The following is a 14,984-nucleotide window of genomic DNA, read 5'->3' as shown; positions in this document are numbered from 1 at the left end:
TAAATTATTAAAAGAGTTTCCTTTCTATTGTCTATCCGGTCAAGGTTTATAAGGATTTTAAGAAGTAATTAGTAAGTTACTTATTGAGTAATTAAATTACTTTTCAGACAGAGTAATTAGAAAAGTATTTTAAATACAACATTGATGATGTAATTAGCAATGGATTTGTAAAAATCGCATTTCATGTGATTTTTGGCCATTCAGGATGGGTCAATACCACAATTTTGGCTTCGGTACGGTACCACAATCTAATACCGGTATATCGGTATTAAATCGATACCATACAGGGTCTAAATTTTGATGCGGGTATTGCGCATAATTATTCTCATTCTCGCAGGTTGTGCGTTTACAAAGAGGGAAATTACCGCAAATGTTTATTAGTAAATTAATCAACACAGATTATCACATCAAATCAGTAATTGGTTACCACTTATAGCACACTTGAACCCATAGTCTACTACAAGTGTTAACTAAATACATTTTTAAAATACAGAGATAGTATATTAAAAGCACATTTTAGTTCATATTTCATGGTGTTTCAAAATAGCACAGTTGAGTACACTTAGATGTTCTTAAGATTATCTTAAGAAGTACTAAAGAAGAATCTTTAGTATATTAAGTACAAAATTAGTGTGCGAAAATAGAGCACTTTAAGTACATATGCGCCCTGCGATACAACACTCTCGTGCGGGTTACGGACAACTGACGGAAATCACTTGCCCACGTTTTTTTTAAACCCATTTTGAACATCCAAGCGATTTTATCATTCAGTAGTAACGTACTTGGGAGCTCTGTGAGAGATGGTTTCTTTGCGCTTATACCAACAAACAACGCACACACAAGCCGCCTGTATAGAGCTCGCGCCTTCCAAATTGAGTTGTTTTACCTTAAACGGTATTTAATGTATTAACAGTGACTATTCAGTGTTATTTTACATTTGATTACTTTATTAAATTTCTGTAACTAGCATTTCTGTACCTGAATACTTCTGTAAGAACTAGCTAAACTTAAGTGCAAATGTTAGGAGATAAACATCATTGGTTCAAACGCACGCTGGAGCTTTCATGTTATCTAAACCATATGATCTTATGTACGTGTGTGTAGGTTTGATGGTTCTTCATCATTTTTATAAGCAAAGCAATTCCAAATTATACGTCTGCTGCTGTCATTATTAACAAAGAATAAACACTAACAAGAAGCGAAACTCAATAGAACGTTCCATTGGAACACCAGCGCCCAGCAGCAGCTCTGCGTTTCCGCCATTTTGACTTGAAAGTCGGTCGAGTCGGTCCACTAGCTTCTATGGCAATATCAGCTGCTTTGTTTAAAAAAAAAAAAAAAAAAAGTACATTAAAGCTAAAATCCAACCTGAATGATGACAACAGAATACTATCACTAGTGATCATCAAATCCTTTTAACAGTTTATTTTACAGACTTTGTGTTTAAGTCTTCCTCTTTTTTCACAAAACCTTTGCTCTCTAGAAACGCAGTCAGTTTGGGTTAAAATTCGTTGAAGTTCAAGTATTAGCATTATAAACACTGAATTAATACCAACATATGAAATTAAATTAAGGACATGCATCAGAAAAATTGGGAATGTTGGACAATAAATATATAACAGAAAATAACAGCTTGTTTTTGCAGTGTTGTATGTTAAAGCAAAAGTGTCCAAAAGTGTGAATTATGCGATAACGGACACAGCAATGCATCATATTATAAGATCGTTATGTTTGTAGCGTGATCCATTAAAACATGCAATATTCAATTCAGACTTAGTGGAGTGATTATTACTATTACTCCACTAGGTCTGAAATATATTGTTCGCTGCAAACATGATGATCTTAAATTCATTAATTATTAATTTACTATTAATAAATGTGTAAAGTTTCATAAAATGGAAATACTCAATAAAGTAGGCTAACTACGTTACCTCAGATGGTTGAATGGTTGGATTCCACAACTGGTAAAATAAAACATATATAAGACAATAAACAGCATTTACTGTAGGAGCCATAAAATTTACTGATGACTTAATTTAAAAAAATATTCTATTGCGCTTCTGATTTGGTTGTGAAATTTGCCAATTTTGGGTGTGTAAGATGTGAAGGATTCTATGGTCCAGTTGGCATTTTCACCCCATAATGGCGGCCGCGCTACCGGAGCGCCATCTAGTGGCTGTTGCCCAAAAAGGATCAGAGTTTCGCCTCTTGGGTTCTATACTCTTTGTTATTAATTAGTTTTGGGCGTGTTGAGTGAGATTCTACTGCTTTATCCATTTTGTTCCTCTATGTTGTCACATTTGCCGGTTTCGCGTCAGTTTGTGTAGCACACTGCCACCTAGCGGTGAACTTCAGAACAGCAGCATATACCGAAATGAGCAAAATCATGATATTTTCATGGTATTTTCACAGTACCGTATACAGTGCATCCCTATTCAGACTTGCTAAATCTGATCAGATTTCAATCGGATATGCGCAAAAATCAGATTTGGACTGACAGTCTGAATGAGGCTTATGAGACTCCAGCTTAAAAGCCAGAAAGATCTTGAGGCCTTAATTTCACACTCTGTATTCATACTGAAAATCATGATCTAGTGAGCTTTTTCCCTTCTGCTCTGTGGGACGTTTCTGTTCTTATGAGTTTGCTTTAGGACTGAGTGTCGCTCGAGTTTCTTGTTTAAATATCTCTGACTATCAGACTTTGTTTTCAAGTATTTATATATTTATTTGTATATTTAAATGTTCAAAGAAAAGTGTTACATCTAAATAACTAACTAGAGCTTGTCTTCAGAACAATAATAAAGTTTTTATCTTATCAATCATGTTTGTAATGCAACAGACATTTAGTTGAGAACTGAATTGACTCTTCTGCAGGTTTTTGAGTGCTGCTGCAGATGAAGCCTGTCAGTATGTGAAGAGAGTTGTGGGTAAAAACCCGTTACTCCTGAGAGAGCTTTTTTTTTTTTTTTTTGGCGCACAAAAAGTATTCTCGTTGCTTCATAACATTCAGGTTGAACCACTAACATGAACTTTTTTAAATGTGTCTTTACCTTTCTGGGCGTTTGAAAGTGTAAATTATCTTGCAGATTTTATCAAAAATATCTTAATTTGTGTTCTGAAGATGAATGAAGGTCTTACGGTTGTAGAGGGTGAGTAATTAATGACAGAATTTTCATTTTTAGGTGAACTAACCCTTTAATTTATCATAACAGAATCAAACATTAAGTCTGTTAGAACACCATCAGTGGAAACAGCTGATTCGTCACGTGGGTTTAATGTTCGCTGTCAGAATTTATTCAGCAAATGTTTCCATCTCCCATTATTCCCATTAACTCTTTTTCGCACAAGTCAAAAATCACCTCAAGCGAGCATAACTTTTTTGTGACTCTTTTTCCAAAATGTGGTGTTTCCATCGGTCGTTTCTGATGCGGTACTTAAAAATGTGCAGAAAAAAAAAAAAGAGTGATGAAGTCTGGACTTTAATTAGGCCATTCCCAAACTTTAATTTTCACATTTTTCGACCATTTTCAGGTTGCTTGTTGTGAATCATTCAGATCAAAGACTTTCACAGCTCTACAGTTTTAGATAATTGAAATCTTGAAAGTGATGTTGATGTCTAACATATTAAAGTTCTCTGTGTCTTTTGTTTGCCTCCATATTCAGTTGTCAGTTTTTGCAACTAACTTTCAATACATTCATACAAAGAACAAAATAAAATTCACATTTAGGATTTCTGTTGTTCAGGTTTAACTGATTAATCAGCTGAATGTTTTCATTCCTGTTCTAGACTCTCTAACTGCAGTGTAACAGAAGAAGGTTATAAAGCTCTGGCTTCAGCTCTGAGATCAAACCCTTCACACCTGATAGAGCTGGATCTCACAGGAAATGATCCTGGACAATCAGGAGTGAAGGAGCTCAGTGATTTACTACAGGATCCAAACTGTCAACTGAAGACACTGAGGTGAGACGGGATGAAATAATAAACAAAATTAGTTATATTCAGGCTAAATATTCATAACAAATATATTATTTTAGTTATACAATAAGCTGGACAATTTGTTGCATCAAAATGATCAAGATCAGATCAGATGCTGCAGGTTCTGACATGATGATGATAACCGTCAACACAGTTTAGTTGTGGTTCAAGCTACAGGTCAAATAGACATTATGGGTCAGTATATGTGCTATTCTGGAGTATGGTATACCTTGACAATTAACATGCACGATTTTGTTTTTGTGCACACTTCTCATTAAAAACTCTAGATAAACTTTCAGTCAAAATATTTTCTGAACACAATTGTTTTCCATCAAGTCCAGATTCACTGTATCTCTACAGCAGGTCTATGAGTCTCCAGATGTTCACAAACATGCAGTTTCACAAGCCAGTTTTCTCTGCTGATGTTTCTCACTCCTCCTGCTTAAAAGCCAGAAAGATCTTGAGGCCTTAATTTCACACTCTGTATTCATACTGAAAATCATGATCTAGTGAGCTTTTGCCCTTCTGCTCTGTGGGACGTTTCTGTTCTTATGAGTTTGCTTTAGGACTGAGTGTCGCTCGAGTTTCTTTTTTAAATATCTCGGACTATATTTATTTGTATATTTAAATGTTCAAAGAAAAGTGTTACATCTAAATAACTAACTAGAGCTTGTCTTTAGTACAATAATTGAGTTTTTTATCTTATCAATCATGTTTGTAATGCAACAGACATTTAGTTGAGAACTGAATTGACTCTTCTGCAGGTTTTTGAGTGCTGCTGCAGATGAAGCCTGTCAGTATGTGGAGAGAGTTGTGGGTAAAAACCCGTTACTCCTGAGAGAGCTGAATCTGAGTGAACATGAACTAGGAGACACACGAGTGAATCAGATCGCTGCTCTACTGCAGGATAAACACTGTCGACTCAACACACTGATGTGAGTATTGTTCATTTATTTAAAATATTACATTACTTTTAAATGTAATGTTACTGAAGCTGATAATAATATTTCCTCACGTATTTGAGTCAGAGCAGTTTTTTTCTCAGCTACAACAATGTAAAGAAATACAATTAAACAGGAAATTAAAAACACAATTTAAATGTGACATCAAGCTTTAAATATTTAATTAATAATTTAATTATTTCAGTTACTGTAGAGGGAGATCAATGGTTTTCTTCCAGAGTTTAGAAAACTCTTTAAATAAGTGATAGATTGAAAAAACAGCTGCTCTATAAACACAGAGATGTCTTTCCTAACTTTCACAGGTTAATTCTGTGTAAATTAAATATAAGTGTGTATATATTGATGCTCTTTTTGAACACGACTGCTGAATGTGATCATGTTTACTGATTGCTGGTGTGTAACAAAGTTTTTTTGTGACATCAGAACTGTTCATAACTGCTTTCAGTTTAATGTTTGTATTTCACAAAATGTAAAATGTCTAATTTTGGTGCAGCATTTACTGTAACTTTTGAACAAATGCATTTTAGAAATCTGTGATCAGAATCTGCCTGTAATAAGATCCACCGAAGGCAAGTTGTCTGAACACAAGTGCAGCTTTATTCTAGTGATGTTACTCCTGATATCGAGGCTTCGAAGCTTGTGTCGGGAACATCAGGTTCTTCCCGCCGGAGCTCCGTATCGAGGCTTGTATTGTTTCAGTGAAATGACGTCACCGGTGACGTTCGAAGCCTCGTTTGAGTGAAGTGCTTCAAGAAGGGGTTCATTTTTGGTGGAACATTGTGTTTTTTCCCTCTCGTGTTACACAAGCACTTCCACTTCTCTCTGTCCAGTCCACCTTAATCACTTTCACTTTTTTATCCGGTTTAAAAAACTTTGTTTTTTCTCGTATGTTCAACAAAAGCATTGCCCAGTTACAAAATTATGAAACATTATGAAACAACACTGAGCATAAATACTTCACAGAGCTAATTATTTATTTATTTATTTGTGTATGTTAATGTATCATGAACCATGTAACACACATTTTGGTGCTGTCAAACTCCAAAAAAAAAAAAAAAAATTTCCTGCACCATATTTCCATTGATCTTCATGTGTCTCTGTGTGCATTCAAAGCCTCGAGAAATTAACCACTTTTCAACACATCTGGCTGGAAATCATCAAAGCTTCATGAAGCTTCATCTCGCCACCACTACTTTATTCAAATAAACATGAACAAAAATAAAATAACAAAAAAAGACTTGACTAAGGAACATGAACATAAACCTCACCAACAGCAGTTGAAACTTACATTAATGTTATTAAATGCTGTACTAGTATTGTCCATCATTGGTTCATGTTAACTAATGTAGTTAATGTGAACAAATGAAAGATTATTGTAAAGTGTTAGTGAGTCGACAATGTGATCAAACCAAGAGTGACATTGACACGAAACAACCCTCAAAGATGATATGAAATGAATGTGTAAACTAACATAAATAGATTGATGATTTCAACCTTTGTATTGTTACAATGTCGTAGTATATTTAAATGAACAATGTGTCGTCTTTCTCCATGTTACCTGCACCTGGATATCCCTGTTTATTTGTCAGCAAAAGTCTGCTGGATGAAGCTAAACATGTTAGTTGATCATCATAGATCTGAGTCATTGTCTTTTCTCTTTCTGTCTTCAGTCTGTGTAGATGCAGAATTACAGAGGAACAGTGTGTCATCCTGACTTCAGCTCTGAAATCAAACCCGTCACACCTGAGAGAGCTGAACCTGAGCTGGAATAAACTAGGAGACTCTGGAGTGAAAAACCTCAGTGATCTACTGATGAACCCACAATTCAAGCTGGAGAAACTACAGTTAGTATCATTATACTGTATTTACTGTTTAATTTATTTTAAGTCAACAGGGCACAAGTCACATCATTTGTAGCGCTGCATCTCCATCTGAAGAAAGATTCAGAAATGGTATTAGTTAACAGGTTTGTATGTGTATCAGTAAAAAGTGCATTAAACTTTGAAGCATTTTAAACTTTGTGGCTATAAAAGTGTTTCATATGCTGGAATCTGAAAAATCTTTGCTGTGAAACAAGACAGAAGTGAGAACAGACTAAAAAACAGTGTAACAAATTGTCATGAATGGCTGGTTGTGATGAAGCTCACGACGATGGAGAATACAATAACACTGTCTTTAATCACAAATCTAACATGTAGGAGAGATAAAACACAACCACTTCAACATAAACGACAGAACAATGAACAGACAGAACTAAGAGTTTAAATACACAGACAGAGTAATCAAGGTAAAACAGAACAGCTGCAGGAACTAATTAACAACCAAGAACACTAACTAGGGAACACACACAGACAGCAACACCATGATAATAAAACACAACAAAACTGTTACACAAATAGATTATTCTGAAATGTTACATTTATACTGGACTAATGGTACTTTTCACTAAATCTTCTTTTATTAAACAAAATGTGTATTTAGAGATTGTAAATTACAATCTAAAATGACTTTGAAAGATTTTCTTACATTAATAATGAAAATAGTCCATTTAAATGTTAATTTTTCTATTGTTTCTATATTGATCCTATATATTCATCTATAGTGATAAATTCACTTATTTTTGGGAGTGAGGACGGATCCAGACTTGGATTGTAACTAGTATCCTCAAATGCTCCTGTCTTGGTTTGTTTGTTTATATCATTAAGTTTCCATGTTTTTGCTGGTTTATTAGTGACTGTATGACATTTATTCATGATTCATTTAACTCACACATGAACTGAACATGGATTTGAGTCATTTTCTCTTTCTGTCTTCAGTCTGTATGGATGCAGAATTACAGAGGAACAGTGTGTCATCCTGACTTCAGCTCTGAAATCAAACCCGTCACACCTGAGAGAGCTGGACCTGAGCTGGAATAAACTAGGAGACTCTGGAGTGAAAAACCTCAGTGATCTACTGATGAACCCACAATTCAAGCTGGAGAAACTAGAGTTAGTATCATTATACTGTATTTACTGTTTAATTTATCAGATTTTACAACATCATGGTCTTAACTATCACTTTTACGCTGATGACATTCAATTATACTCACTCTGCACACCTACTCTACCTCCCCAAACTGACAAAATCTCCGCTTGTGTGAGAGACATAAAAGATTGGCTTAATTCAAATTTTCTGAAACTCAACATGGACAAAACTGAGATTATTTTCATTGGAACTCCCTCACTTACCAGCAATATTTCTACCAACTTCACCTGTGAAATTGCTGGTTCTCACATCAAAACATCCAATACTGTTAAAAATTTAGGTGTAATCATTGACTCCACCCTTTCCTTTCAGTCTCATATTACCTCTATTACCAAATCTGCATTCTTTCATCTACGTCGCATTGCCCAACTCCGTCCCTTCATCAGTAACAGAGACGCTGAAACTGTCATCCATGCATTTGTCTCATCACGCCTTGACTACTGTAATGCCCTTTTCATTGGTCTACCTGCCAGCTCCATTTCCAAATTACAATACATTCAAAACTCTGCTGCTAGAATACTCACCCATACCAAGCGTTGTGCTCACATCACCCCAATTTTATATGATCTCCACTGGCTTCCAGTTGCCTACCGTATTAAATTCAAAATTCTCCTGCTCACTTTTAAATCTTTGCATGGCTTGGCTCCCTCTTATCTTTGTAATATGCTCATTCCCTACACACCGACTCACTCACTACGTTCCCCTGACTCTGGCCTTCTCGTTGTCCCTCGGCATCGCCTCTCTTCAATGGGGGGCAGATCATTCAGTACTATCGCACCCAAACTCTGGAATTCTCTCCCCCGCTCACTCTGTTGTGTTAATAATATCTCTGAATTTAAATCATTACTCAAAACTCACCTGTTTTCTGAATGTTATACCTCTGATTTGATGAATTGATTCCTCTGCATTATTATTAATATTTCTCTGAATGTTATGTTATGTCTCTTAAGTCCTGTCTTGTATTTCTGTATTTGACTCTATTCTTCTGTATGCTTCCCTGTCCATTATTGTTTTCATCATTGTCTACTTGTATTATCTCTTCCTTGATAATTGTAAAGCGTCCTTGAGCCCTGGAAAGGCGCTATATAAATAAAACTTATTATTATTATTTTAAGTCAACAGGGCACAAGTCACATCATTTGTAGCGCTGCATCTCCATCTGAAGAAAGATTCAGAAATGGTTTTAGTTAAAGGATTAGTTCACTTTCAAGTGAAAATTACCCCAAGCTTTACTCACCCTCAAGCCATCCTAGGTGAATATGACTTTCTTCTTTCTGATGAACACAATCAAAGAAATATTAATAAATATCCTGACACATCTGAGCTTTATAGTGGCAGTGAACGAGATCAATGAGTATAAGCTGAAGAAAGTGTCTCCATCCACATCCATCCATAATAAATATGTGCTCCACACGGCTTCGGGGGGTTAATAAAGGCCTTCTGAAGCGAAACGATGCGTTTGTGTAAAAAATATCAATAATTAAACAAGTTATAGTTCAGATGTGTGTGTGGAAATGATGCGTTGTGACTGCAGAACTTTTAGAGACGTTTAAAATTGTGCAAAACAATCCCGCACCCTGTTGAGGCCCTGTTATAAAACACAAACAAACAGTGTTACTTTAATTTAACATGAATAGTTAGTATGTTACTACACTGAAACCGCTAATGATGTTTTTTTTTATAATTGATAATAATGATGCTCTGCTCTGGTCCAGGTTACGTTCTTCATGAAGTAGCGGCGCGCGTGCGACCAATAGCAGTGTAGCTGCACAGCCCCCTCTATTGGTGAATATAATCACTACACGATTGCTCCGATAACCAACAGACTGCTGTATGCTGGTTGGTCGAGCTTCTTTGCAATGCATTTGCGGGTTGTTTTGAACGAGCTGTAAAACAAGGACATTTCCGGGGACAGCTCCAGTCGGGGACAGAACACGAAAAACCAGGACTGTCCCTGGAAAACGGGGACGTCTGGTCACCCTGTCCTGGAGCCGTGTGGAGTACGTTTATGATGGATGGATGTGGATCTTCAGCTTATACTCACTGATCCTGTTCACTGCCATTATAAAGCTTGGATGTGTCAGGATATTTATTAATATTCTTTGATTATGTTCATCAGAAGGAAGAAAGTCATATACACCTAGGATGGCTTGAGGGTGAGTAAAGCTTGGGCTTGGAAAAGCCAACTTAAGCCGGGACACACTTAAGGTCGGCATGAAGCGGAAGTTGCGATTGTCTTTTCTTCTCTACTGTGACGTCTATCTGAGTGAAACGGCATCTGAAATGAGAGGGCGGTACTTGATTTCTTACTTCGGGAATTGATTGGATCGTTGGAAGTTGGGCGTTGCTAATAAAATGGAGGCAGATCTGAATGCCCGTTTGGGAATTTCTCTCCACCGGACTCACTGCGAGCACCCTCACATTACTGTAAGAACCTTATTTATTGAGGATGACGAGGACGATCAACGGCACTAAACAGCGAGAGAGAGACTGACTGACGGTGTGTGTCCGCCATTATAGCATGTGACAGGAAGAGACGATGAGTCGTTTTGAGGGGGAGAGCAGGTTAATGTTTTTGATTAAAGATTACGAGGGCACATGAATTTTAAAAAAATAATGAAGTGCACGGATAAATTATTGATAATAAATACTACAATATTCCATAAAAAAATAAGAGTTGTCAATTTTGATTTCATGCCGACTTTAACGATTGTACGGCCGATTATGAATGTAAATTGATACTTATGACTGATCGCGCTCAAACGCGTCCAGTCAGAGCCAGTTGCGTTCAGTCGGCGATTACAGTCGGTGTTCAGATTCCGTGTGTAAATATTTAAATCTGCTTCAGTCGCAGGAAACAATCGCTGTGTGTTGAGCTCAGTCTTAGGATGTTTTAGCTAGTCGTTAAATGTGTGCCCAGCTTTACTGAAATGCTGTTTAAACTTATTTTTCTGAGACTAACATTTCTGACTTTAACTCCTCCTAGAGCTTTAAAGCTAGAACTACCAAATTCGGCTCAAACCTTCAGACTGTTCTGACTTAGTGTGCTTTATCTTTTCTAACTGATCGGACTTACGGTTTTCCTAAAAATGACTATTAAAACTCAGAAAAATCCCATTGACTTTCACTGATGGAATGTTCAGATGAGCCACGACTGTTCAAACTCCAGCTGACAAAATTCACATTTAAACACACTGAAGCCCATTAGACTCAATTAAACTGACATTCTGTGAACTATTTCTAATCCATTGAAACTCATTCAATGAAGCTCACGACGATGGAGAATACAATAACACTGTCTTTAATCACAAATCTAACATGTAGGAGAGATAAAACACAACCACTTCAACATAAACGACAGAACAATGAACAGACAGAACTAAGAGTTTAAATACACAGACAGAGTAATCAAGGTAAAACAGAACAGCTGCAGGAACTAATTAACAACCAAGAACACTAACTAGGGAACACACACAGACAGCAACACCGTGATAATAAAACACAACAAAACTGTTACACAAATAGATTATTCTGAAATGTTACATTTATACTGGACTAATGGTACTTTTCACTAAATCTTCTTTTATTAAACAAAATGTGTATTTAGAGATTGTAAATTACACTCTAAAATGACTAAATAATCGATTCATGTACTAGATTTTCTTACATTAATAATGAAAATAGTCCATTTAAATGTTAATTTTCTATTGTTTTTTTATTGATCCTATATATTAATCTAGAGTGATAAATTCACTTATTTTTGGGAGTGAGGACGGATCCAGACTTGGATTGTAACTAGTATCCTCAAATGCTCCTGTCTTGGTTTGTTCGTTTCTATCATTAAGTTTCCATGTTTTTACTGGTTTTTAGTGACTGTATGACATTTATTCATGATTCATTTAACTCACACATGAACTGAACATGGATTTGAGTCATTTTCTCTTTCTGTCTTCAGTCTGAGTGAATGCAGTATTACAGAGGAACAGTGTGTCATCCTGACTTCAGCTCTGAAATCAAACCCGTCACACCTGAGAGAGCTGAACCTGAGCTGTAATGAACTAGGAGACTCTGGAGTGAAAAACCTCAGTGATCTACTGATGAACCCACAATTCAAGCTGGAGAAACTACAGTTAGTATCATTATACTGTACAGCAGTTACAGTGTGATTGAAGTTTATTTATTTTAAGACAGCAGAGCTTATGTTTTATTCTTTATAGCAGTGCACTTTCTTGGGTTTCCCTGTTGGTCACATCTAGTTAAACAGATATTCAGAAATCTGCCTTTTCAACAGAGAATAAAGAATAAAGACATCAAATAAATAGTTAAAATGAAAGAGTAGAAACAGTATCTTCAGCACACAGAACTAGTGTAACTGGGTTTCAAAACAGACTATTGGAAACTAAATGCTGCTGAAGCTCTTCAATAAGATGATCATCATAGATGTGAACTATTGTTATTTCTCTGTCTTCAGTCTGAGTGTTTGCAGTATTACAGAGAAACAGTGTGTCATCCTGACTTCAGCTCTGAAATCAAACCCGTCACACCTGAGAGAGCTGAACCTGAGCTGGAATATAATAGGAAACACAGGAGTGAAGCACTTATGTGACGTACTGAAGGATTCACACTGTAAACTGGAGAGATTGAGGTCAGTAACATTCTTCACATACAAGAATCAAAATGATTAAAATCACTTTAACAGTTTAAACTAAAACACTTTATACTCAATATCTCACAATGAGTCTGAGTTCACATTATATTTGTGCAAAATTCTTCACATTAATGATTTGTTTGTAAGATAATCTCTCTTCCTCTGTTTGTGTCTTTCTAGTCTACATCACTGTGGCATTACAGATGTTTCTTCTTTAACTCAGTCTTTGACTAACTCAAAAGCACTGCAGTTTTTAAAAGATCTTGATCTGAGATTAAATAATATAGGAGACTCAAAGCAGCGGCTCAGTGACGTGCTACGAGACTCAAACTGTGACCTGAGGTGAGGAAACATCACTGTGATATTAAAGAGATCTTCATTTACCTCTGATATGTGAACAAACCTTTCATTTTTTGTGAAAGGAAATTATCATTAAGCTTTATTGCAACAAAGTGTTTGTGTGAGAACAAAATGTGAAGTTATTAAAATGTTCAACACAAAGGAGGAAAGAGAACAAAAGCACACTGTCACAGCTTTATTCAACAACACCTGCTTTATTAACTGTGTCAGTAGTGAATCATTTCAGTTTGAAAATAGACTTGGTCAGATTGTAGGAAAACGCTGCACTCCTGCCAAAATCAGTGCGTTCAGCTTCAGCTCACAGCCGTCCAGCCTCACATGAGAAATGTCTCTGTCTCTAGTGTGTTTTTACTTTGACAAGCAACACATCACACTACTTTACACTCACTTTACTTTCAGTTATTTACTAAGAGCCCTACAAACATGTTTAAACTAGAGGACAAACGGCTTTAACTAAAGGTCTGTGTTTTAATTCAGAATATCATTTGTATTTGCTCCCTGTGGTTTATTCATACGCCGTACACTCATTAGTTTCTTCTTTACAGTCACTCAATAGGAGTCACACCAACACAAACACACAAACAGATCAACATGATTCATGGTTTAAATGTATTATATTTAAAACACAAATATCTCTGCAGGATCATGTAAAGTCAGTAATTAATCTGATTACAGGAATTTAATGTATCTTCTTTTTACTGAGAAAGCAGTGATTGAAATATAGTAACTAATTTGCACTTTGAACACTGATTGTTTTCTCTTCTGTTTCACCTTACAGAGTAGATGAAGATCAATCGCCAAACACCTCTAGTAGATTGTTTAAATCTCTGAAATGGTCATGAGAGGATCAGGAATCATCAGGTGATCCACAGAAGAGTCTCACTACTGTGTCTATGAGGAGAAATAAATGTGTGATTAATGTGTAAATGTGTTTCATACAGATGGAAGAGACTCAGACTTTACAATGAAATAAAGCAGCATGTGTGTTAGAAACGTGATATTGAATGATTAATGTTGCTTTAGTATTCAGACAAATGATGGTTTTGTTTTATTTAAAGGTGAACAGGAGGAAGAAGCTCAGATGAGTCTGTCAGCAGAAATCTTCAGGCTCTTCAGTATCAGGCCTACAAATATAATAATGTTTGGATTGAACTCATCCAAAATGATTAAAATGTTTCTAATCATAAACGTGATTGTCAAGTATAGCACATAAATGTGTCAAAAGATATAAAGTCTACATGTTACTTCAAACATTTACATTATCTCTCTTACATTTTCTGCACAGAATATATTTGCTTATTTTTGTTATTCTGTTTTATTTTATATTAAGTTATCTATGTGTCTGTTGTTAATGCACAGATATACAGTATATTGTCTTTGTTCTGTGGATGGAGTCTCTTCTAGTCAGACCAACTAAACATTTTACCAGTTAACAGCATTTGTGTGTCTTTCACTTGCTCTGGTCTAGATCGTCCAATGCATTTTGTTTAGCAATTATAATTTCACCACATTTACATTCACATGCAAATAAAAGCATACATATAAAAAGTTCAGATTAATTGTTTTTGTTTGAAAAGTTGACTTGTCTGTTGTATTATTGAAGCTACATGAGCAGATGCAGAGAGATTCTCCTTAAATAAAGGTGAAGTTGTAGATGTTAAACATAAAATCATATGAGCGATCTTTAGGATTGTTGGAGAAGAAATCATGCTGGGCTGCGTTTCTCTAAGCATTGTGAGCCTCCAGCTTCCAGTATGAATGAAACAGAAATGACAAGAGAATGTTAGCTCTCCATCTTGCTAAGATCCTCATTTGGGTGAAAATAGAAAAATAATAATACTAAAGTACTTTGTAACGTAGTAACTTGAATAGTTTTTCCAGCAAACTACTTATTTATTCTTACTTGAGTCATATTATTTTTCAGTACTTCTTGTACTCAAGTAAATTATTTCTTAAATAGCAATACTTTCCCAGAGTCTCTAATACAGACTACCTTCTGTCCTCAGTAAAG

At 35.7% G+C, this 14,984-nt stretch overlaps 1 protein-coding gene across 1 annotated transcript in view; it reads left to right on the top strand.

Annotated features, from left to right (window-relative positions):
* Positions 1-14,984, top strand: part of LOC127522225 (uncharacterized) — an 884,749-nt gene that overhangs the window by 498,840 nt on the left and 370,925 nt on the right. Inside the window, exons 64-66 of the mRNA XM_051911962.1 lie at positions 6,609-6,782; positions 7,755-7,928; positions 11,921-12,094. Coding sequence (XP_051767922.1) covers positions 6,609-6,782; positions 7,755-7,928; positions 11,921-12,094 — 522 coding nt within the window. The remainder of the gene's footprint in view (positions 1-6,608; positions 6,783-7,754; positions 7,929-11,920; positions 12,095-14,984) is intronic.

This window comes from Ctenopharyngodon idella, chromosome 2, assembly GCF_019924925.1.
Source record: "Ctenopharyngodon idella isolate HZGC_01 chromosome 2, HZGC01, whole genome shotgun sequence".
Taxonomy (NCBI): Eukaryota; Metazoa; Chordata; class Actinopteri; order Cypriniformes; family Xenocyprididae; genus Ctenopharyngodon; species Ctenopharyngodon idella.
The sequence above is the reverse complement of the archived record's forward strand: the minus strand, read 5'-3'. Positions and strand labels throughout refer to the sequence as shown.